The following is a 21,551-nucleotide window of genomic DNA, read 5'->3' as shown; positions in this document are numbered from 1 at the left end:
CTTCCTTCCTTCCTTCCTTCCTTCCTTCCTTCCTTCCTTTCTTTCTTTCTTTCTTTCTTTCTTTCTTTCTTTCTTTCTTTTTTTCTTTCTTTCTTACTTTCTTTGGTTAGCTGGTTTTTGAGACAGGGTCTCACATGGCCCAGGCTGAACTCACTATGTAACGGAGGCTGACCTTGGACACTTGATCTTCCTGCTTCTATCTCCCAAGTATTGGGATTGTATGTGGGAGCCACCACGCCCAGCTTAAACATCCCTTCTTTAAAAGCCTCCCCCAACCCTACATCTCCGTGTGAAGGGAAGGTGGGGAGTATATTTAATGTCTTCACTTAAGTGTCCGTAGTACACCTGACTTAAATGGACCAAAGTGAAGTCCCTCCCCAAACTATTGTAACCAATGCATGAACGACACAGCTACAAATCTGGGCTATGACTGGAAGAACATGCCATCCAAGCTGGGGAAGACAGCAGATGATATTTGGCTCAACCTCACCTTGGACATAAGAGACTTGGCCAGGCCACACAGCAGTAGTTAAAGACCCTGTTGCCCTGCATAGTCCTTCCCACCCCAGCATTTATACACCCCCTTTACTTGGGGTGCTGGAACAGCAGAAGCCAGACAGTGGTGTTATGGCTAGGCAGATGTTTCTAATCTGATGGTACTCCTGGAGGATCCAGGGACTGCATTGAGTGAGTAGGCCTCTCTCCCTCCTGCCTACTCTCCTTGAGTGGAGGTGGTGATCACCGTTCGTTCCTTCCCCAGGCGCTCTGAAATCACCATGATGTGGCCCCAACCACCCACCTTCTCCCTGTTCCTGCTATTGCTGCTAAGCCAAGCCCCTTCCAGCAGGCCGCAGTCATCAGGCACCAAGAAGCTCAGGCTTGTGGGGCCAGCAGACAGACCAGAGGAGGGCCGCTTGGAGGTGCTGCACCAGGGCCAGTGGGGCACGGTGTGTGATGATGACTTCGCTCTCCAGGAGGCTACCGTGGCCTGCCGACAGCTGGGCTTTGAGTCAGCCTTGACCTGGGCACACAGTGCCAAGTATGGTCAAGGAGAGGGTGAGTGGCCATGACACACTGTCTCACAAGATGCAAGGACACAGGAGCAAGCTTCTTTCTCTTAGGACTGGGCTTGATGAGGCTCCAGTAGAACTTTCTAGAAGCCTACCCAACCTTTCATGACCAGGTGAAATGGCCTCTTGGAGGCACTTCCTGGGTTTAGCTGCAAATGACCTCTGCTCTGACCTTCCCATTCTTGCTTGGAATGAGATCACCAGCACCACTAAAGTCTAACTTCTCTTAGCATAGTGATTTGCACACAGTAGGTACTTAGGAAGTAACTGATGGACAGAACGGTAGACTGATGGACTAGTGATCAGTCACTAGATCTACCAGAAACAGTTTCTGTGGACCCAACACCAAGAGGAAGCAGTGGGTATGGCCACTAAGACCCCAGAGAACCAACTCCCTTTCCCTTGCTCCTCAGTGCTTGACAGTGTAATGTCCCACCAGAGAGAAAGCAGTCTCTCTCGCTCTCTCCTCACCCTTGACTTCATCTTCCCTCCCTCAACAGGTCCCATCTGGCTGGACAATGTTCGTTGTTTGGGCACAGAGAAGACCCTAGATCAGTGTGGCTCTAACGGCTGGGGTGTCAGTGACTGCAGACACTCAGAAGATGTTGGGGTCGTATGCCACCCACGGCGCCAGCACGGATATCACTCTGAGAAGGTCTCCAATGCCCTCGGGCCTCAGGTGAGGCAGCTCAGCTGTCTAGGTCCCATCCTGAGCTGAGGACTAGATGAGGCAGAAAGCCTCCTGCAGAGTGAACCTGGAGGAAGGAGAAGCCATTCATGTAGAGCCAGTCAGGGGACCAGACGCTAGGCCTGGTGGGACCTGAGAAACTGCTCCCTGTGAAGGAGGTGGACGTGGGACTAAGGGGCTGCTCCAGCCACAGGCTTGGCCACAATTGCTGCCTCTTCCTAGCGCAAACAACCCCAAGCTAAAAACAGCTCAAGCCAAACAACAGCATTGGGCAGGGCAGGGAGCTGGCTCCCACCCTCTGCTCGCCAGGCAGCCTCTGACTGAGGACAGCTGGCCCTGGCACACTGGATCAGAAATGGTCCACCTTGGGGGGGCTCCCTACACGGGTTCAAGTCACCCAGGGATAGGGGTAGTGGGTCTTGAGGAACCAAGGAAACAGGAGTTGGTCCCAAACAACTATTCTTGTGCATTTCAGTTCTTTCCAGGGTGGTACAAAGAAGACCCCTCCATGCCCAGCAAACACCTTCATCCTCCAAGGGCTCTAGTCCTGTTCTCAGTTTGATAGATCCAAGGAGGGAAAGAGTCTAGACGAACCAAGACTTCAGCTTCCATTTTCCCTATAGCCTTCAGCAAATGCCCCCTGCTCTCTGGGGCTGACAATGAGGGGCAGGAAGATGATTCTAAGCCTGGCTTTCTCAGGAAAATCTGCACTGTACTCCAAGAGTCCCAGGACCTAGGGACATGGCCTATGGTAAGGTGACTCTATGCCTTGCAGGGCCGGCGGCTAGAAGAGGTACGGCTGAAACCCATCCTCGCCAGTGCCAAAAGGCACAGCCCAGTGACTGAGGGGGCTGTGGAAGTACGGTACGACGGCCACTGGAGGCAGGTGTGTGACCAGGGCTGGACCATGAACAACAGCAGGGTTGTGTGCGGGATGCTGGGCTTTCCCAGTCAGACATCTGTCAACAGTCACTACTACAGGTAGGAGGGCAGGATTGCCAAGTTTGACCTGTGTGTTTATGTGTCTGTGCGTACCTGTGTGTGGGTGCATGCGTGTTTGCGAGTGTGTAGGATGTAAACCTTAAAGAGTTGCACGTGTCTGTGTGTGTCTCGTGCGCAAGCGCATGCGCACGCTCTATAAACGCGCATGCGCAGTATAAACCATGTTGAATGGCTCAGTGAGATTCTGGAGGGACGCATTTCCATTCAATTGCTTTCATTGTATCCCACCATCAGTTCTTTCTGTTGGGTTGGCAAGCGTGACGTTTACTTTCTGGCCACTTCCAGATGATTCTTAGGACTTTGTAGTTCCTACAGTGTGGCCCATCCGGGGCAGGACTTGGCTCCATCAAGAAGTAGCCCTGGGCCTTGGTTGGGGTACATGGCCCTCAACCACCCTCTGCTGCAACTCAGTGCTGTCCAGGGAACTCCTGTCCTGACCCAAGCTGGACTATAATTGGGTTGTATGCAAGCTAGACCTGGGGTGGGGAGTTTGGGTAAAGGAGACATAAAAATACTCTCAGAAATGTGACCAAACTGTCACAGAAGATCCCACTAGCTCCATAAACACCCACCACAAGCCCAGTTCCACCATCTGTGTCAGAGACAGCCTCAAACATTTCTCAAGACAGCTCAAGGCACCTCTAAGTCATCTAGCCTGCCCCACCCCTACTGGGTTGCCACGTGTCTGTCTTCTAGGCAGTTAAGTCCTTTGCCTCTGGCTTAGAGAACTGTGATTCTGAATAAAGGACATGGTGGGCAGGCATGTGACACTATCTGTGGGAATGAGGGGGACATGGTCCCCTGGCTCCTCAATACCTAGTAATTGCAAGTCAGGCCCTGCTGATTCACCTCCCTTCAGGAGGACAGCCCTGGTTACAGCCTGGGTGGCAGCCCCCCCCCCAATAAAGCCCCCGACTTCCAGGTGACCTTTCCCAAGTCTCTCCTCCCAGGTACCCTCTAAAGGACCCTGTCATCTGGATTTAGGGGCTCGGAGGAAAGGCAAGGATGAGTTACTAACTCCATGGCAACCCCAGTGCAGTGGAGACTGTAGGGTGAGCTGAGGGAGCTTGCTTGCCTTCTCTGTAAAGTGGAAGAGCAGCCATCCCTATCTGTGGGGTGGACATCCCATCAGGCTCCTAAACATCTCGGTATTAAAGTAAGAGCTGAGAAAACATCCATAAGCTATGAAGTCTGCTATGAACTTCGGAACTGAGGAACCAAGGTGGGAGGGCAAGGAGAGTTCTTGCACCCCTTCACCCTATCTGTTTTCTCTGTCACAGAAAAGTCTGGAATCTGAAGATGAAGGATCCCAAGTCTAGGTGAGTAGTGGTATGTTAGCAGGCAAAGGGGTATGACATGAAGCGCTCCCCCTCCTCCCAGGAAGTGCTCCCCCTCCTCTTATCCCTTCTCCCCTTTTCTTTTCCTCCCCCCCTTCTCCTCTGAGCTCCCTCATCCCCACTCAAACGCTCCTCCAATCCATATTTTCTTATGTTCCAGGCTCAACAGCTTGACAAAAAAGAATTCCTTCTGGATTCACCGGGTTGACTGTCTGGGGACAGAGCCCCACTTGGCCAAGTGCCAGGTACAGGTGGCTCCAGGAAGGGGCAAGCTTCGGCCAGCCTGTCCAGGCGGCATGCACGCTGTGGTCAGCTGTGTGTCAGGGCCCCACTTCCGCCGACAGAAGCCAAAGCCGACACACAAGGAGTCCCATGCAGAGGTCAGCCCCCAGGGTCCTGACCAATCTGCAGGTGCAGGTCCTGCCCAGCAGTGCCCTGCCCAGTGGGGTAGAGGAGAGAGGAGCCATAAGGGGAGGAGGAGCTGGGCTCCTTGGGAAGGATTTTTTTTTTTTAAAGGAGGTCATTTATCATCCTCCCATAGATGGAAAGTTGACATTATTTGCCATGGATAGAAGGCAACCGTGAAAAGAGTAATTAAATTGTAGCTGCAACCCACTGAGGGTGAAGGCACTGAACCTGAGCCTGGTCTTTTAAAAAAGTAGGTGAGAGAGCGCTAGTGAGCCCCGCCGCCAACACACACACACACACACACACACACACACACACGCACACGCACACGCACACGCACACGCACACCAGTGAAGAAGCAGAGGTCTAGAGATAGTTGTGGGAAGCCAAAGGCAGAATTGGAACCTAGGCTTTGCCTCTGGCTGGTGAAGCTTACAGGAGCCCCACCCTGAGGTCCACCCCTGAAGCCCGTTCTCTCCCTTTCAGCAGGAGCTGAAAGTGCGCCTGCGCTCTGGGGCTCAGGTGGGTGAGGGCCGTGTGGAAGTGCTCATGAACCGCCAGTGGGGCACAGTCTGTGACCACAGGTGGAACCTCATCTCAGCCAGCGTCGTGTGTCGCCAGCTTGGCTTTGGCTCTGCCCGGGAGGCCCTTTTTGGGGCCCAGCTGGGTCAAGGTGAGCAAAGAGGTCCGGGGTGTCTAAGAGGGCTCGGATGTACCCTCCCCAGGGAGAGGAAGTCGCGGCTGTGGTTTACAGAGGAGCCTCACCCAGTACACTCTTCCCTGCAGGGCTAGGACCCATCCACCTGAGTGAGGTGCGCTGCCGGGGGTATGAGCGGACCCTGGGTGACTGCCTTGCCCTGGAAGGATCCCAGAATGGTTGTCAACATGCAAACGACGCTGCTGTCAGGTGCAACATCCCAGACATGGGCTTCCAGAACAAGGTGGGTTTAGGCCTGAATGCCCTCAGGCAGGGGCCTGGGGTGGCCTAAGAGCTCCCTAGATGGCAGCGGGACGTGGGACTTCACTGGTATACACACTGGCCTCACACACCCAGGAACTGAGAAAAGCTGAGAAAGAAAGTGCAAGCCAAAGACTACCAGCAAACAGTGCTGGGGAGTGGTTCTGGGGATGGTGGGCAGGTTGCTGGCGTTTTGGAAAATGGTGCTAACTCTCTCACGGGATGACAGTAGACAAGGTGGCAGACACAAATGCCCTTGGCAAACCGAGTCACCACTGATAGTGGGAGACTCTATGTAGGTAGGTAGGAGGGCAAGGTCCAGGGCAGAAGCCCCTGCCACAGCCAGATTTTTCTAGCAAGCAGAGCCATCACACACTAGCTAATGATCTAAGCTTATGTTATAGGAGATAGAGGTGGACTGTCTGGCGGGTCTCCCAGCTGGCAACCCTGGCTTCTCTCCTTACTGGTCTCTGCCTATTGCAGGTGCGCTTGGCTGGTGGACGCAACTCCGAAGAGGGAGTGGTGGAGGTGCAGGTGGAGGTGAATGGGGTCCCACGATGGGGGACTGTATGCAGTGACCACTGGGGGCTCACCGAAGCCATGGTGACCTGTCGGCAACTTGGTCTGGGATTTGCCAACTTTGCTCTCAAGGTAGGTCTCAGGTTGGCTCTGTTCCTACAGCCACAGCCTCCTGGGCAGGCAGGACTAGAACCCCTCTCTGCCAGAGCTGCTGGCCACCCGTTCATTCATTCCTTCGGCACTTATTCACGAGTGAAGCTATAGGTTGTCACCAACTGGGTGACAAGAGCAGAGCTGAGGGAAGGCTGCTGAGATGACCTGGTATATAGTTTCATCTGAAGGAACCATGAATTGAGGCTAACTAGATGGAGGAAGAAGAAACAGCTCATGTACAAGCTCGTGGCTGGCGGACGTTTGACTCAGTGGAGGAGATGTGGGGCCAGGGGGTTGCAGTGTGCTCTCCAGGGAGAGGGCTGCAAAGTCTAAGGGTAAAAGAGGGAGGAGGCTGGGGCAGAATCGCTATCTGTGGGCTCCCAACAGGTGTGTTGGACTGTGCAAGAGCAGATGTCACTCGAGAGGCCCAGACTCTGCCCTGGTTGGGATGTGAGGGGCAGCTGGGAATGGGGGAGGAGGAGGGACACATTACCTGATGTGAGAATGAGGGGTCAGGCTTGTCCCACTCAAACAGCAGAGCTGCCTTCTTAGACATGGATGGGACAGTGCCATAGGTCACTGGGGCAGTAGGGAATTGGGGCAGTAGGGCAGTAGGGCATTGCCCCAATTACATAGAAACCCTTAGTGTCAGAGGGGTTCAAATGTGATAGGGCTGCCCACTAGGTAGGGCTCTCCTCACTGAAGAATTTAAGGCCTGTGCTGGACTGGTTGGAGGGATGGTAGGATGGAGGCATCAGAACGACTTTGCACTGTGCTACCTCTCAGCTCTGATGGGACATACTGTCTCCCCAGGACACCTGGTACTGGCAGGGGACACCAGAGGCCAAAGAAGTGGTGATGAGTGGAGTTCGATGCTCAGGCACAGAAATGGCCCTGCAGCAGTGTCAGAGGCATGGGCCCGTGCACTGTTCCCACGGCCCAGGGCGCTTCTCGGCTGGCGTTGCCTGTATGAACAGTGAGTGAAGGACGGGTGGGTGGCAGGGTCAGGGAGCAGACACAGGGAGCGCTCCACTGTTTTCCAGCTGGGAGACTGAGCTGTCTGTCACTCCCTCATGGAGTTACTGTGAGAATTGAGAAAAGCACAAGAAACTGGAAAAAGGCCTTGCAACTTGAGGATGGTGAACAATGGATTTTAAAAGAGTGACACAGAATAGAACACGTGGCAGGCAGTCCACTGCATTTAGGAGGGGTAACGGTTTTTCTCAGAACTTCGGGTGTGCTGAGTTACAACATAGAATGAATTTATTGTCTGTGGGGAATACTTTGAAATATGCTGTGGAGGATACACAGATGTGTGGCACACCAGAGCCTAAGGCCAAGCTGTGGGTTCCCGTCCAAGCTGTGGAGTTTACCCAAAAGACTTGAGGACACGACTGGTTTGTGGCAAGAGATTGCCCCACAGACCCAGATTCTCAGGGTGGCAGCATCTGTTTGACATTGACCAGCAAGGCCTGAGCCAAGGGAATTACATCCAGTCCAAAGGCTGCAGGCTGGCACCAACCCCAGAGGCCACTTGACCTTCTTCCCAGCCACTCTCCAACCTGTCAGGGAGCCCTCTGTGTAGCACACCCAGAGGAGAGCCCTGTGCCCACCCTTCTTAACCTCCCCTAAAGAGGGACAGGATGCTGGTGGTGCCCTCTGCAACCAGGCCTCACATGCTGGTTGCTTGGCAACCTTGGACTTTAAGCACTTCCAGTGCAGCTGACATAATGAGCACATTTGGCGCCAACAGCCATTCAGGTGGCTGACCAGCAGCCTGTACTCAGCCACCTCTCTCTTGACTTTCCTCACCTTTCTTGTTTCCCCCTCACTCTCTCTGCAAGCTCTCCTTGCCTTTAGGAGCTCAGGTCTGACACTGGCCATATTAGGAACTCAGGTCTGACACTGGCCATATCCTGGCTCTCTCCATCAGAATCCACAGGAATCTCAAGTGCATGTTGACAGGCATTATGTGTCGTAGTGCACTCCAAACCCAGTGAAACAAGCCAGTGGTCCTATCAATCACTCTCATCGGCACACATACCTGGCAGCATACCTAACCTCAAACACCTGTGAGAAAGGCCCCTTTTCTCTTCTGAGGTTATGTGGCAACAGCAATGGATCACCACATACCGGTACTGATGCTTGAAGGACAGTGATGGGAGAGGCTTCAGAAGAGAGACCCTTAAAGGAGAAGAAAGGGGCTGGGCTGACAGACTTAGGCACACTGGATTTAAAAACAAAATGTTGTTGTTTTGTGTATGTGTGTACCTTTTTGGGAGTCAGGTCTCTCCTTCCACTTGGAAGACAAGAGTTGAACTCAGGTCCACAGGTTTGCATAGCATGCACTTTTCCTGGCTGGTCCACCTTGCTGACCTCAGGTTGGACTTCTACATTGCAGAGGTGCACTGGAGATAGCCTGGATGTCCGAGGAATGAGTGCATGGGAGACTACAGAAGTGAGTAGCTAGGATGGACCATCCAGAGGGAGCAAGGCCCAGAGCTCAGTGGACTGAACAACACAGTGAGGGGCAGGCTCCACAACCGACTCCTTCCATTTTCCCCTCCTGTCCTCTCCCTCCAGCCCTCCAGGGAAAGGCAAAGGCTTGGCTGAAATAACCAAGTTAGATATTAGCAAAGCCTTTGAGAGCCTTTTTTTTCCTCCACTAAGCTACACAAAGGCCCTTTGTAAGATGAAAAGCATTTTATGAAAGAAATATAGCATATATCCACTTCCTGTTTACTGAAGGCTAGACAATGCTCTAAGCATATTACAGATACTGCTTATTAATATAGCCAATGTGATTCCCACCTTGTAGATGACAAGATATGAGGTACAAAAACATTATGCAGTTAAAGCCTGGGACAGTGAGCCCCAGCCAAGAATGAATGCTGGCTCCAAACTTAACCATGACAATGGGGCTGCTTCCCAGGTCCCTGTTACTGGACTCACACCTTTCCACTCGGTTGCCCTTCTTGCGTTCTTTCAGTAGTCTGGGGGTGAGCTGTGCTTATGCTGGATAGCAGGCACTGGCTTTCTCACCCCTGCTCCCCACCTCATCTCCTGTCCCCCAGGTGCTCCAGACCTTGTGATGAACGCCCAGCTGGTACAAGAGACGGCGTACTTGGAGGATCGTCCACTCAGCATGCTGTACTGTGCTCACGAGGAAAATTGCCTTTCCAAGTCTGCTGATCACATGGACTGGCCCTACGGGTACCGGCGCTTGCTGCGCTTCTCCTCACAGATCTATAACCTTGGCCGGGCCGACTTCCGTCCCAAGGCTGGACGCCACAGCTGGATTTGGCACCAGTGCCACAGGTTGGTACCAGCTTATACTTGGCTCTAGAGGGTTAGGGACTAAACAGTTTGGTTTCCTCTGGCCTCAGGCAAACTCCTGGTTAAGTCTGCCTTTCTAGGCACTTGGCTGGGCCTGCCCCAGGAGACAAGAGGATCCCTGAAGCACCTACCTGTGCCCTACAATGTATATCCATCTCCAATCTTTGGCTATACCCTTGTGAATGGTGCTTATAGGGCCAGTTGTGCATGATTGCCAGTGTTGGTCTCTGCTATGTATGCTAAGTATGGTATTACATACTTTTCCTATACTGGACTTAGGCAGCCCCTGTCAAGTCGTGGGGACTCCAGAAGTGTGGAGACACAAAACAGGATGCTTGCGCAGCAGAGAAAGTTGGCAGGTTCCTGCAGTGACAAGGCGAAGCAGGGAATGGCAGGGAACCGACTGGTATGGAAGGAGACAATGAGCATCCTTTCTTGTAAGGAACCCGCAGACCAGAAAGGAGAGGCAATGCCTGTGACGGAGGCAGAGTGGAAGGGGAAATGTCCTATTTTCTTTCAGGACATAGATGTGCAACAGGGAAAGCTGAGAGGAATGGGCAGCGATTTGAGGACTTGGCCTTGCCTGAGTTAATAAGCACCTTTTCCTGTAGCATGCACAGAGCTGTCATTACCACTGGATTGGAAAATATGGTAGCAATTTGGTCCCAGGCTGATGGAGCACAATAAACTCTCTCCCCAGCTTCTTCACTACTTAGGCCATCTCTGGGCCAGTGCTCCCCCACCCACCTCTGTCTTGGATCCTGCAGCCCAGGTCCCAGCTTTCTGAAGGCCACCAGGGGCAGTTTGTACCTCTTCTATCTGAATTAAGATTCCAAGTAGAGGGGATGGCTGTGCCTTGCTGCCTGGCAGGGATGCCAGCAAAGAAGTCTGTGACCATGCTCATCTTGGACTTAGGAGGAAGGGCAGGCACTGCCCTGTTATTACAGCTTTCCCCTGTGGGTAATGATGGGCCTCACTCAGCCTCCCCTGCTACTGTCTCCTGATGACCCACTCCTATTGCTGTAGGGCTAACAGCTCTCCTCCTTCCTCAGGCACTACCACAGCATCGAGGTCTTCACCCATTATGACCTGCTCACGCTCAATGGCTCCAAGGTGGCTGAGGGACATAAGGCCAGCTTCTGTCTAGAAGATACAAACTGCCCCTCAGGTTCGTGGGTTTCTATTTATATAGCCTCCTGGTGTACTTCGAACGGATTTCTCAAGTACCTTTGGGTCTAAGCTCCTCTCTCCCCTGTCCAGTAGCCCCAGGCTCTTGAATATTCTAGCCTGGCAATACGAAATGTCAATTTCTGGCTTCCAAAACAGGTGGAAAGTCCTCATTTCCTCTCAATTCCCACCAGTTTGTATCACCTTAAAAAGGCTTAACACTTTGAGCAACTCTTGGAGGGCAGGGAATGTGTTTCCTACATGTACCCCACAGTCTGATCCCTAAGTGATGTATCCAGATGAAAACCAGGCCTGCCAAGGGCTGGTGGACAGAATTAGTTCAGAAAGGCTAGAATCCTCGCTCACAGTTCTCAGGCCAACAGGAACTTTTATTGGAGCATCCAAAGTAACAGTCTTTGTCATGAATGTTGTTTGCCCATGCTAAATTCAGCTAGCAGGAATTCTGTACTCAGGCAAGTTTTAACTGAACCCATGGACTGGGCAGAAGTACAGAGCTGGTCCAGCCAGTTTGAGGATTAACTAATGAAGCCGGTGAGCAACCACAAAATGCCTGGGCACATGTGCCTTCTCGGTGCAATGGTAACTGTGTACTGTCCTTTTCAGGAGTGCAGCGGCGCTATGCATGTGCCAACTTTGGGGAACAGGGAGTGGCTGTAGGCTGCTGGGACACCTACCGGCATGACATCGATTGCCAGTGGGTGGATATCACAGATGTGGGTCCAGGGGACTATATCTTCCAGGTAAGGATGACTCCAGCAGTCACAGAAGCTCTGGGCATCAGAGAAAGGTGGTTCCCCGGGGGAGCCAACAGATCTGTTCCTTTTAGGAGCTGTGTTGTAGGGGTGGAGCCCAAAGGGGACCCCAAGGCTCTGGGTTTGAGTCCTGATTCGGTGGACAGTGGGTAATTCTTAATCTTCATCTGTACATCTGGGAAGAGGGATGCTGATGTCTACCACCTGGGGGTGACTAAGGATCAGCAAATCAGGGCATAGAGAGACCATTTTGCAGAATACCAGGTAAGATGTAAAGTCACTCAGAAACCACATCCCCCGCTTTGATGTCCCCTTCACTGCAGGTGGTTGTGAACCCCACAAACGACGTTGCAGAGTCAGATTTCTCCAATAACATGATACGGTGCCGCTGCAAGTATGATGGACAGCGAGTCTGGCTGCACAACTGCCACACAGGTAATGCGGCCACGGCGACGCCAGCCTCGTATAGCTGCCGGGGCTGGAAAACTTTAAGAGGTACACCTTGGTGTGCCTTGTGTGTCACAGATGGTGTATATAGACAGCTATGGTAGGAGGACACTGGTCATCAACCTCACCACCTAGCAACTATATGCCTTCATGGATGACTGACTAGTTTCCAGTCTTAGATTCTTTCCTGTCCTCCCAAGCCACATCAAGATTTTTTTTCTTGCCTAGGTATGATAGTGCAAGTCTTTAATCCTGGCACTTGGGGAAAGACAGGCAGATCTCTTGAGCCCAGGACAGCCAGAGCTATGTAGAGGAACTGTGTCTCAACACACACACACACACACACACACACACACACACACACTTCCTGTCATTTTCCTGAATTGCCTTCTTTCCAGGAAAAAGTTCTCCTTGATCTCTGCTGTTACCTCCAGCTACAAACAGCAGCAGAGAGGACTGTAGTTTCAGATAGATACAGGAAGGAGTTAGCTGCTTTTTAAACAGAATTCCCTCCATCTCACAGTTGAACGGTGCCTAGACTTGCTAAGGTCTATGTATTTAAGGCAGGGCTGTCTTGTCAGTGTGTTTGAAGACTACAACTGTACTGATCACAGTATCACACAGTAGGACACAGGCCGCCGTGCTGTAGAGGGTGTACAGGCATAGAATCAGAAAGCCCTACCTTGGGGAGTACAAAGCAAATGGGGAGCAAGCAGAGAGAGTGGGTGAGATATCTGAGGAAGTGGTATTTGAGCAGGGCTTTGAAAGAGACGCAGACGCAGAAGTGAAGACAAAAAGTATTCTGTGGCTGCCTTCTAACTCCCACCACTCTCCAACTTAAGACAGTGAGGAAATCTCAACCCAAAGGCTCTTTTCTTTCTTCTCTTCCTTTCTTTCTCCTTTTTTTTTTTTTAAAGATTTTTTAATGGTGTGTGCACGTGAAGGTATGTGCACAAGTGTCCATGGAACCGAGAGGGACTGTAGTCCCAGGCCACTGTAAGCCCCACAGTGTGGGTGCTGGGAACCAAACTCAGGCCCTTAAGAGCAGTCCACACTCAACTGCTCAGCCATCCCTCCAGCCTCAAGGTTTTAATTACAATGTTCTGTTCTTTGAAACAGGTATGTGTAGTTCAGCTGGCCTTCAACTTGGGCAGTCTTCTGCCTCAGCCTCTGTGTACAGAACTGGCGTGTGCCAGTATGTCTGGGTAGTTTCCTTTTGTAAAAATGGACTGTGAGCTTCTAGATCACTGACGTGCTCCCTGGGGGGGGGGGGGCTGTGACAGAAAAGCACTCCCTGGTCTCCTTCTCTCAAACAGGGACACTGACAAAATTTCAGTCAAGATGTTTTTTATATTTCATCTGTGGTACTAGGCTCACACACTCGGGGCCTTCTATGGGCTGGGCAGGCACCCTATCATCGAGCTATATCCCTAGCCTCATTTGTTTTAAAAATAAACTCTGCCAGCAACTGGGAGAGAATGAGAAGGAGCATTAAAGTTTCACATCTGGGTAACTTGAGTAGACTTTGCTGACACAGAACGAAACGAGAATGTGAGAGGAATTGGGACTGTGCACGTGGAGATGATGGGGCCTCTCTAAGCAGACTGCTAGGGACCCACAAAGACAGTGCTAGAGTACAGTACGACTCACTGCAGTGCACCTGAAGCTAGCTATGTGACAAGAGCTCCTTAGAGGACCAGGAAACAAGTGACACTGAGCCCAGGGGTAAAGGAATGAGAAACTACTGTCCCTGTAAGCTTGCAGGGAGGGGAGCCAGGAGCCAGCTCGCTCGCTGTCATGGCGGAGGCTGAGACGAAGCTGGTTGGAGTTACACTCACAGACAACCCCTGTCACTGCAGAGTCTCCTGCTGCTGTTGAGTTACCAGGTGGAAACCAGGGGACAAGGCAGGTAGAGTGGCCACACAGAAAGAACATGGGGAGGGAATAAAGAAAAACCAGTATAGCCTTTCCACACAACAGACGGTGTTGCTGCCTGACTGCCCTGACAGAAAGGCGCTGTGGTGGGTTTGTCCACTCAACTCTTCTGCTTTGGCCCACAGGAGATTCCTACCGAGCCAATGCAGAGCTCTCCCTGGAGCAGGAACAGCGACTCAGGAACAACTTGATCTGAAGCCATTACTGCACTCCCAGCTCTGCTCACACACCAGATACCTCAGCTGACTGGAGCCATGCCCTTCACAAAGCCCTGACTCACAGGACAAGGGGCACCAAGAAGCTGCTCAGGAGGCCTTTCAGTGGCCAGATCATCACCCGGGATGGCAGTTCTCTCAGGATGGCTCTGGGCCAGCTCAACCTTCTCTTCCTTCAGGAGACTCGATCTTCTTTACAACTTGATGCACAGTTCCCAGTTTCAGGAGCTCTAAGTTCCTCAGGGATGAACTGTGACCAAGGCCCCCTCTAAGTGGTGCTTTGCAAATGTCTTGGAGGACCAGAGAACACAAGCCGTGGATGGAGTCAGTTCTCTCTGCTATACGCTCCAGGCAAAAGAACCATGTCAAAGTCACACCTGGCAGAGAAGCTGGTGAACACAGTCCCTCAGCTTACCCTCACTTAGAACTCACATCTCAGGCTCTGAGGCCTCTCCTTGGCATCTTTACCTTCATTCGGTCACACATGGTGTTTCCAATATCCCTGAACCCTCAGGCCTCCTCCATTTCCTGATGGATCACCACCTCAATTATTGGGGCTGGGGAGCAGGTTTCACAGAATGACGAGTCAGGGTCTTTCCTTCAGAGTAGCCAAAAGAAAGATGAAGGCTGAGGTCACATGAATTCAGCCTCGGAGGACCTCAGCCCAGGGAGGTGCCATATCTGGCAGGCAGGCCAGTCTCTTAGAATCACCCACATTGTAGGGTTAGCCTAAATTTCAGGTTTAACCAAAGCCACTTCACCTTAAACTTTTGCAACTGAGAAGAAATTGGTCAGTCAAGCCCCTCTGCAGGAACACCAAGACAGGTCCAGTAGAGTTAGGAACAGAAGACCGAGTTAACAAGAAGTGAGAAGGAAACCTGGGGGCGGCCACCATCCAGTGAGGCGGCCACCATCCAGTGAGGCGGCTGTGCTCTGTTCTTGCTCAGGTGGTATAAGACCTGGAGTCTTCTAGGGCACGCCTGGACCTTTTCTCCACTGATATACACACAGATGATCCTTCTAGATCTTATAATGCCAATAAAGGTTGCTCATTATGGGCTGCTACAAAGACCAGACCAGCTGAGCTTCCGCAGCTTCCAGTGCACTACACTCTGCCCCCTTCCCTCTAGAGCTGGATGGCGCTCAGAACACAATCCTTGGGACAGCCCACCCCAGTACATTTCTTGGGTCACACACTAACCTGCCTTGCAGTTACACTGCCCAAGATCAACAGTGAATCTTGGGTCAGGAAGGCTGAGAGGTGAAGGGGAGGAATGAGAAGGTGTAACCCAGACTTTAGACTTTTATAACAGAGGCTACAAAATAAAAAATAGAGGGTAGCAGACAGAACTGATTTTACAGCATTCTCCTCCCCACAGTACAAGAGCTACCCTCATAGTGAAAAGACATGTTTTGGGATACCTTCTGTGAACAAAACGTACCTTTTTCTGTCTCCTCCATTCCGTCATCTCCTTCATCTGGCACAGGAAGCCTGTTTTGGTGTAACAGTCTAGGTAAACAAGGGAAGGCCTGATTTCCTGTTGGATCCAGCAAACAGTGATATTATCCTCACACATGAAGCTAATGTTCTTTCTGCAAAAGAATGTGAGCAGCTAGCTAGGGGTGGGGTGGCGAGTGATGACTGGACTTGGGCAGGGAGGTTACCCTCACCTTCTTGTTGGATCTAGTTTCCAAGAGGCCAGCAAAAGCAGGCCAGGCAGACAGCCACCAGCATGCTCTCAGCTTTCCGGCCCACATCACACGAGTGGTAGGGGCAGCCAGTTCTAATTCCTGGAAAAAGCTATACAAGGGCTGTGCTGTTAAACTTCTGAGTTGAAAGGGAAAGACACGGGCAGGTTGGTGGCTGGGCATGACTTAGAACTAGATGAGGAATGTTAACAGAATACCAACCGCCAAATTCCAGACAGAACCAAAAACCTCAGAAGACATTCACCTTGGCACCCTGTGTGCTCCAGAGAAGGGCTAGGAAGCTCTCCCCAGAAGCTAAGCTAACAGGCTTTTAGACGATGAAGAGAAAACTAGAATCCACAGAGACTGTAGCTTTTTACTAGAAATTCTACATAACCCTGAGATTTAGACCTTTACCATACACAAAACATATATGTAGTGTCCATGAGAGGTTATCCCCCACAGCTAACTTTTCTTTCAGCGCAGCCACAGCACTCAAACAGCCCTTCTTATCTTAGAGAGGTCTGTTCCCTGAGAGAGCAGCAGCCACACCGTGTTCTCCCATTAACTCCTCTTATAAATGTGGCATTTAGATCTAACCAAGGATTTATCCCGCATGGACAAGCTTGAGCCGTGGCTGGGACTTCTTACCACTGACTAATACACAGCATCCCCAATTACTGGAATAATGTAAGCAAAAAAAAGCATATTTTCAATAGAAGACAGCACTGTCCCAAAACTTTCAAATGCTGACTTAAAAACCTGTTCTCCGAGACGGATGAGAATTATCCTGAGTTAAACGCAGCTGATGATCAGACATAAGACAGGCTGCTTCTTTAAAAACTCGGTAATAAACATTAACAATGCCTCTAGAGAAGGACACTAAAGCCGCTAACAAGAAGTCCTGTCACAGACACGTTTGTCCCTTCTCAAGGTCATCCAGCCTGAGGGTGTAGCTCAGAGGTGAGTGCTGTCTGGTACATGTATGGCCATGGTCATGGCATCTAACTTGGGGTAGGGTGTGAAAACATGGCAAGTGTGTGCCTTCAAAGTGTCTCTCGGTATAAAGCCATGCTGGGGGCTGGAGCAGTTAACTGCTCAGCAGTTAGGAGCCTGGTTCTTCCAGAGGACCCAGGTACAATTCCCAACATCCATGTGGTGGCTCAGAACCAACTGTAATTCTAGTCCCGGGAGATCTACACACACTTATGGCCTCCACAGTTACCAGGAATTCAGATATACATAAAATTAATAACAGAAAATTAATAAGGTAACGTGTAATATATAAAATAAATATATTTATAATATATTATTATATTAATAATAAATAACATAAAAAATAATAAAAGGCAGTACTGGAGTCCTTGGTATTTTCTTTCATTGTATCCACTGCTCAAACAGAGCAGAGCGAGCACAGTGAACACAGCACAGGCTGTACAGGTGGAAGTCGAAGACTTGAGCAGAAACAGAGGACCAAGAAAACAATGCTTTCCCACATATGGAAGGTGGCACTGTACAGAGCCTCTGGAAAGGCAAGCCTGGAGTGAAGAAACAGTGCTGAAGAATTGTGACAGAGCTCCAGTTGGGACTAGCAAGAGGGGCAGGTCAGGACTCAGAGCCAAGGCCAGGGTCATCGAGGGATATTTGAAGAGCCCCGTTCTACCACGTTCTAGACAAAGCTGCTAATCCATCATTGTCACAGGAATCAAAAGCAGGTTCTGCCCCAGTTGAAAACACAATGTGACACCGGTTCCTGCCACTTCAGCACCTTAGAGACCAGCACTACCGTCTCCTCAGCACAGAACTACTTTCCAAAACCTCCAGGAAGGCAGCTGTGAGACAGAAAAGGCTGAGCTGGAGGCTCTAAGCTATCCAGCGGCTCGGCCCATCACTGTACTGCATGGTCTGGGCCTGCTTGCCAAGCCTCTGGCACAGGCTAAGATTGTACCAAGAACATACTGTGAGACAGACGTTTCCTGTAGGGTGTCAGATTTGAGGGAAGATGCATGAGGAGATGAGGGCAGGAGGAGCTGCCACACAGAACTGCCAAGACAGCACTTAGGGATCTACACTAGGGCAGAAAAGACAGAGAGCACTATACTCGCTGGGCTGATAAAAGTTAGTACCTGTCTAAACCAGGCATGAAGAGACATTAAGACTAGAGAACTCATCTACAGGTTTTTCTGTTTTCTTCTTCTGATGTTGGTTTTTGGATGGGGGTTAAGATTTATAAACACCAAAATGATTTATGTTATAAAATAGCCTTTAATGTCTCCCTCTCACAAGATATCACTGATTAAACTGGAGCGGCACTCAGTTCCCTAGGGCTGGTTCTTGTGAGGAAGGAAGGTAGCAGACCCGGCTGCTGTGAAGGCCCCAAGTACCAGGCCCCAAGCTTAGTACACACTCAGGAACAAACACCCACGATGCGCCGTAGTTCAGGGGCTCTGGAGTTCTGGGCCAGCAGTGTAGTCTCTGTACGAGCCGAGTGCACCAGGCACTCCTGTCTGTGAGCTGTTTCCACTCCCCATCTTACTGCTGCCCCTCATCCTGCAGTTCTCCACTCTGAGAAGTACTAAGGAGCACCCTGCACGGACCTGCGACTCCTATCACTGCACGCTTGAATCCTCTGTTTTGCTTAACATTTGCTTCAGACTTCCTGGAGGCCTGACCCACACGAACATGCCCTGCTCCACCCAGGACACTTAGAAGCCACTTCCATTTTCCTTCCCACATGACAGTTCCTTTTAACATCTCTGTCACAGTGGACAGGTCTGAATTCAAGAGTGAGGACTGGACCCTCGTTCTCCAAGTCGTCTGTTTTGTTCATGTTTTCTTTAACATGCTCATCTGCATGTGCACAGCTCTGGAAAGATCCTCTTGTCTCAAGAATATCAACCACTTCCCACTCATGGATTCACTCCTTTCAGGAACCGACATTCAAACCACAGATTGGTCTCTGCCTTCCCAGATGTCTTCCCGTTGCTTGGCTTCCAACCGTTTTCTCTCTGTAAATAAAGGCCAATGTTGATCATATGATTATAGATTCCACATGCCACTAAGTCTCCTTTAATCAAATTACATGACAAAGATTATTCATGAGACAGGGGGATTCCTTGATCACCTTTCACCTGATCCTAGAGGTTAATTAACATCTTTTTAGCTTTCCAAGTGCTTTAAAGAACTGATACTACTCTTGGTTTTTCTTTCTTTTTTTCCCCTTTCTCTTTTTACCTTTCCTTCTTTTCTTTTCTGTCATGCTTAGGATGAAACTCAGGGCTCCACACGTTAAACACAAACCAAACCAAAAATGTTCTAGAGCAGTGGTTCTCAACCTTCCTAATGTTGCGACCCTTTGATACAGTTCATCATGTTGTGGTGACCCCCAGCCATAAAATTACATGTGTGCTACTTCATAACTATAATTTCGCTACTGTTATAAATTGCAATGCACATACCCGTGTTTTCCAATGGTCTTGGGTGACCCCTGTGAAAAGGATCAACCCATAGCTTGAAAACCACTGTTCTAGAGACTATTCCAGAAAGAAAAAATAATCACCATGTAAAACGGAGGAAAAGGAGTGACTAATTTTTAAGACAAAATATATAAATGGTATAATTCACCTTTAATTATTTTTAATATAGAAACTTCATTTTTCATTTTCATTTACCAGTACATATATACTAGCTGAGAGCAGCAGACCATGCTTGTAGGCCCAGCCACCTAAAAAACTAATGCAGGAGGACCACTTTAGCAAAGGAGCTCACGGTGTCTAGGCAACTGAGCTCTGAGGTACACCCAGGGAACTCGGTGTACTGGTAGGTGTCTCCAATATAACATATACAACTTTGTGCTCCAAATAGTTTCTTTTGTGCACAATACCAGTTCTAACTTTATAGCTGACAGCCATTCACCTTAATACCAGAAATACATATTATAAGCCTTAAATGATTCTTTTTAAGAGTTCTTATTCCGGACTGACAATGTCTACAAAAGAGTCTTCAAGTCATGAACCAGGTGGATTACAGAAATCAAGGTGAGTTTTAACACTTGCTATCTCAACCTATCTTCCAAATCATGAACATCACTTACAAAATCTCTAAACTACACTTGACTGTACTGTTAAGGGGAAGGAAGTTGGCTGGGAATGTGAGAGAGAAATTCCTTGCTATTTGGGCACCATCTTGTGGCATCATCTGAATATAGCAACAAAATTACACAAGGCAAAAAATGAGGATCAACAAATTACAAACTGGAGGCTGATTAACACTACGCCCAAGAATTCAACTGCAAAGCAGGCAGGCTTGGGTTGGCTGAGGTTCTCCATGAGCAATGCCAAGGATAAACTTATCCAAACTTTGCCAGGACTTCCTAGGAAAGTAGCATGGTTCTGAGTTAGGGAAGATGTAAATGCAAAGCAGCCACGGATGAAAAAAACTGGTTGTGAATTCCAAGGAAAAACAAAGGAATCAGGAAAATTATTTACTAGAACTAAAATTGCTCATTAAGATAGGAAACAAATCAGAAAAATTATCCATAAACAATAGAAAAATATGACCGCCCTATAATTCACAAGTCCAAAATCAAAAGTTCTGAAGATAAAGTTTTTATTGTAAAGTTTGTGTCAAAATTCATTTTTGTTAACAAACCTAACCCGACATGAGGCTTGTACTGTTCACTTAGTGTGACTTGTTACATACTTTGCCTAAGGAACATGAGTGTTAATGTGTTTGCTTTTGGTGTTATAAAACATATAATACAGACACTGTGCCATCTTTGTAAAGTCGCAATTTTGAAATATGTCCACTGCTAAATGCTTGCTAACAAAAGTCCCCTAACTTCTAAGTCTCACCTGAGCAGGTGCATGTGTGCATGTGTGCATGGGTGTGTCAATTCTGGTGGTAAAACATGGAAACAAAGAAGCACACAGAAATAGCGAAACTATAAAGCATATGAAACACAGAGAATACAGGTCAAAGGGCCTTTCAAGTGCTCTCCTCTGAGACAGGGGACTTGCATGACTCACTAAGGCTCAATTATCAGGAAGAACTAAGGCCGAAACCCAGTTCTTATTTTTAAGTAGCATACTTCCCACGATCCTGGCATCTGAAAATATCAAAAGAATAGGAAAAGCATGTGAAAAAATTAACTGAAAGAAACATGTCCCTTTATCAAAAGAAGGTATTACATGACTGGCTACATGAAAAAAGGCTGTCATTAGCATGGCCTCCATTGAGCACAAAGGAGTGAAGGGCGCAAACAGCCCAGGCAACAGTAGAAGGGAGCAGGAGAGACTGGAACAGTAGAAGGGAATGGCTAGCCTGAAGCATTTCCATAAACTGTCCTGAAGACGCCCACTCCAGTGTGAAAGCACAGATAGAATGCCCACTGAGCGAGCCACTGAAGTCAGGGAAGAGAGGTGCTGAGGCCTGAGAAGGGAATGCCCCAGGTCAGGCTTTATTTGACAAGAAAAGGGAAGGAAAGAGAAGGGCTGCAAATTAAAGACTTTCAAAATTTACTTGGGCACTTAAAAAATGATCACAAAACCCACTTGTCGCCACCTACAGAGTAATAATCAGCAAGCTTTGTGCAGAACAAGCCTGGGCAAATTTAATTGCCTTCCTTTATTCCCTGGCAAACTTGGGAGATCAAGAGAAGGGAGCAGTATAAGCAAACTCTTAATTGTAGCAAGGCTTCAGACAAAGTTTATCAAGTATTTATACGCTCATCAGTGTTCCAGGAGAAGGTAATGCAGAGCTCATCAGGCCCCAGCTAACTGGCAGATGATCTACAGTGTGTTAAGTACAAGGAACCATGGGCTGTTTATTTTAGCAACACTTGAAGTGGTCAGTT

The 21,551-nt window shown here is 49.5% G+C and overlaps 2 protein-coding genes across 3 annotated transcripts in view; one reads left to right on the top strand and one right to left on the bottom strand.

Annotated features, from left to right (window-relative positions):
• Positions 1-17,049, top strand: part of Loxl4 (lysyl oxidase like 4) — a 20,579-nt gene extending 3,530 nt beyond the window's left edge. Inside the window, exons 2-15 of the mRNA XM_021151737.1 lie at positions 761-1,056; positions 1,571-1,749; positions 2,534-2,739; positions 4,041-4,079; positions 4,258-4,477; positions 4,995-5,178; positions 5,292-5,446; positions 5,947-6,114; positions 6,949-7,111; positions 9,210-9,453; positions 10,524-10,639; positions 11,263-11,399; positions 11,735-11,846; positions 13,919-17,049. Of these exons, the coding sequence (XP_021007396.1) occupies positions 777-1,056; positions 1,571-1,749; positions 2,534-2,739; positions 4,041-4,079; positions 4,258-4,477; positions 4,995-5,178; positions 5,292-5,446; positions 5,947-6,114; positions 6,949-7,111; positions 9,210-9,453; positions 10,524-10,639; positions 11,263-11,399; positions 11,735-11,846; positions 13,919-13,989 (2,274 nt within the window). The 5' untranslated portion in view covers positions 761-776 and the 3' untranslated portion in view covers positions 13,990-17,049. The remainder of the gene's footprint in view (positions 1-760; positions 1,057-1,570; positions 1,750-2,533; positions 2,740-4,040; positions 4,080-4,257; positions 4,478-4,994; positions 5,179-5,291; positions 5,447-5,946; positions 6,115-6,948; positions 7,112-9,209; positions 9,454-10,523; positions 10,640-11,262; positions 11,400-11,734; positions 11,847-13,918) is intronic.
• Positions 17,050-17,051: 2 nt separating this feature from the next.
• Positions 17,052-21,551, bottom strand: part of R3hcc1l (R3H domain and coiled-coil containing 1 like) — a 73,309-nt gene continuing 68,809 nt past the window's right edge. The window contains exon 8 of one of the 2 annotated variants that reach the window (XM_021151700.2): positions 17,052-18,705. In XM_021151700.2, the coding sequence (XP_021007359.1) occupies positions 18,638-18,705 (68 nt within the window). In that variant the 3' untranslated portion in view covers positions 17,052-18,637. The remainder of the gene's footprint in view (positions 18,706-21,551) is intronic. The other variant, XM_021151698.2, reaches the window with a different exon arrangement.

Source organism: Mus caroli, chromosome 19 (genome assembly GCF_900094665.2).
Source record: "Mus caroli chromosome 19, CAROLI_EIJ_v1.1, whole genome shotgun sequence".
In the NCBI taxonomy this organism is placed as follows: Eukaryota; Metazoa; Chordata; class Mammalia; order Rodentia; family Muridae; genus Mus; species Mus caroli.
Note: the sequence above shows the minus strand (reverse complement) of the source record. Positions and strands in the feature narration are given on the sequence as shown.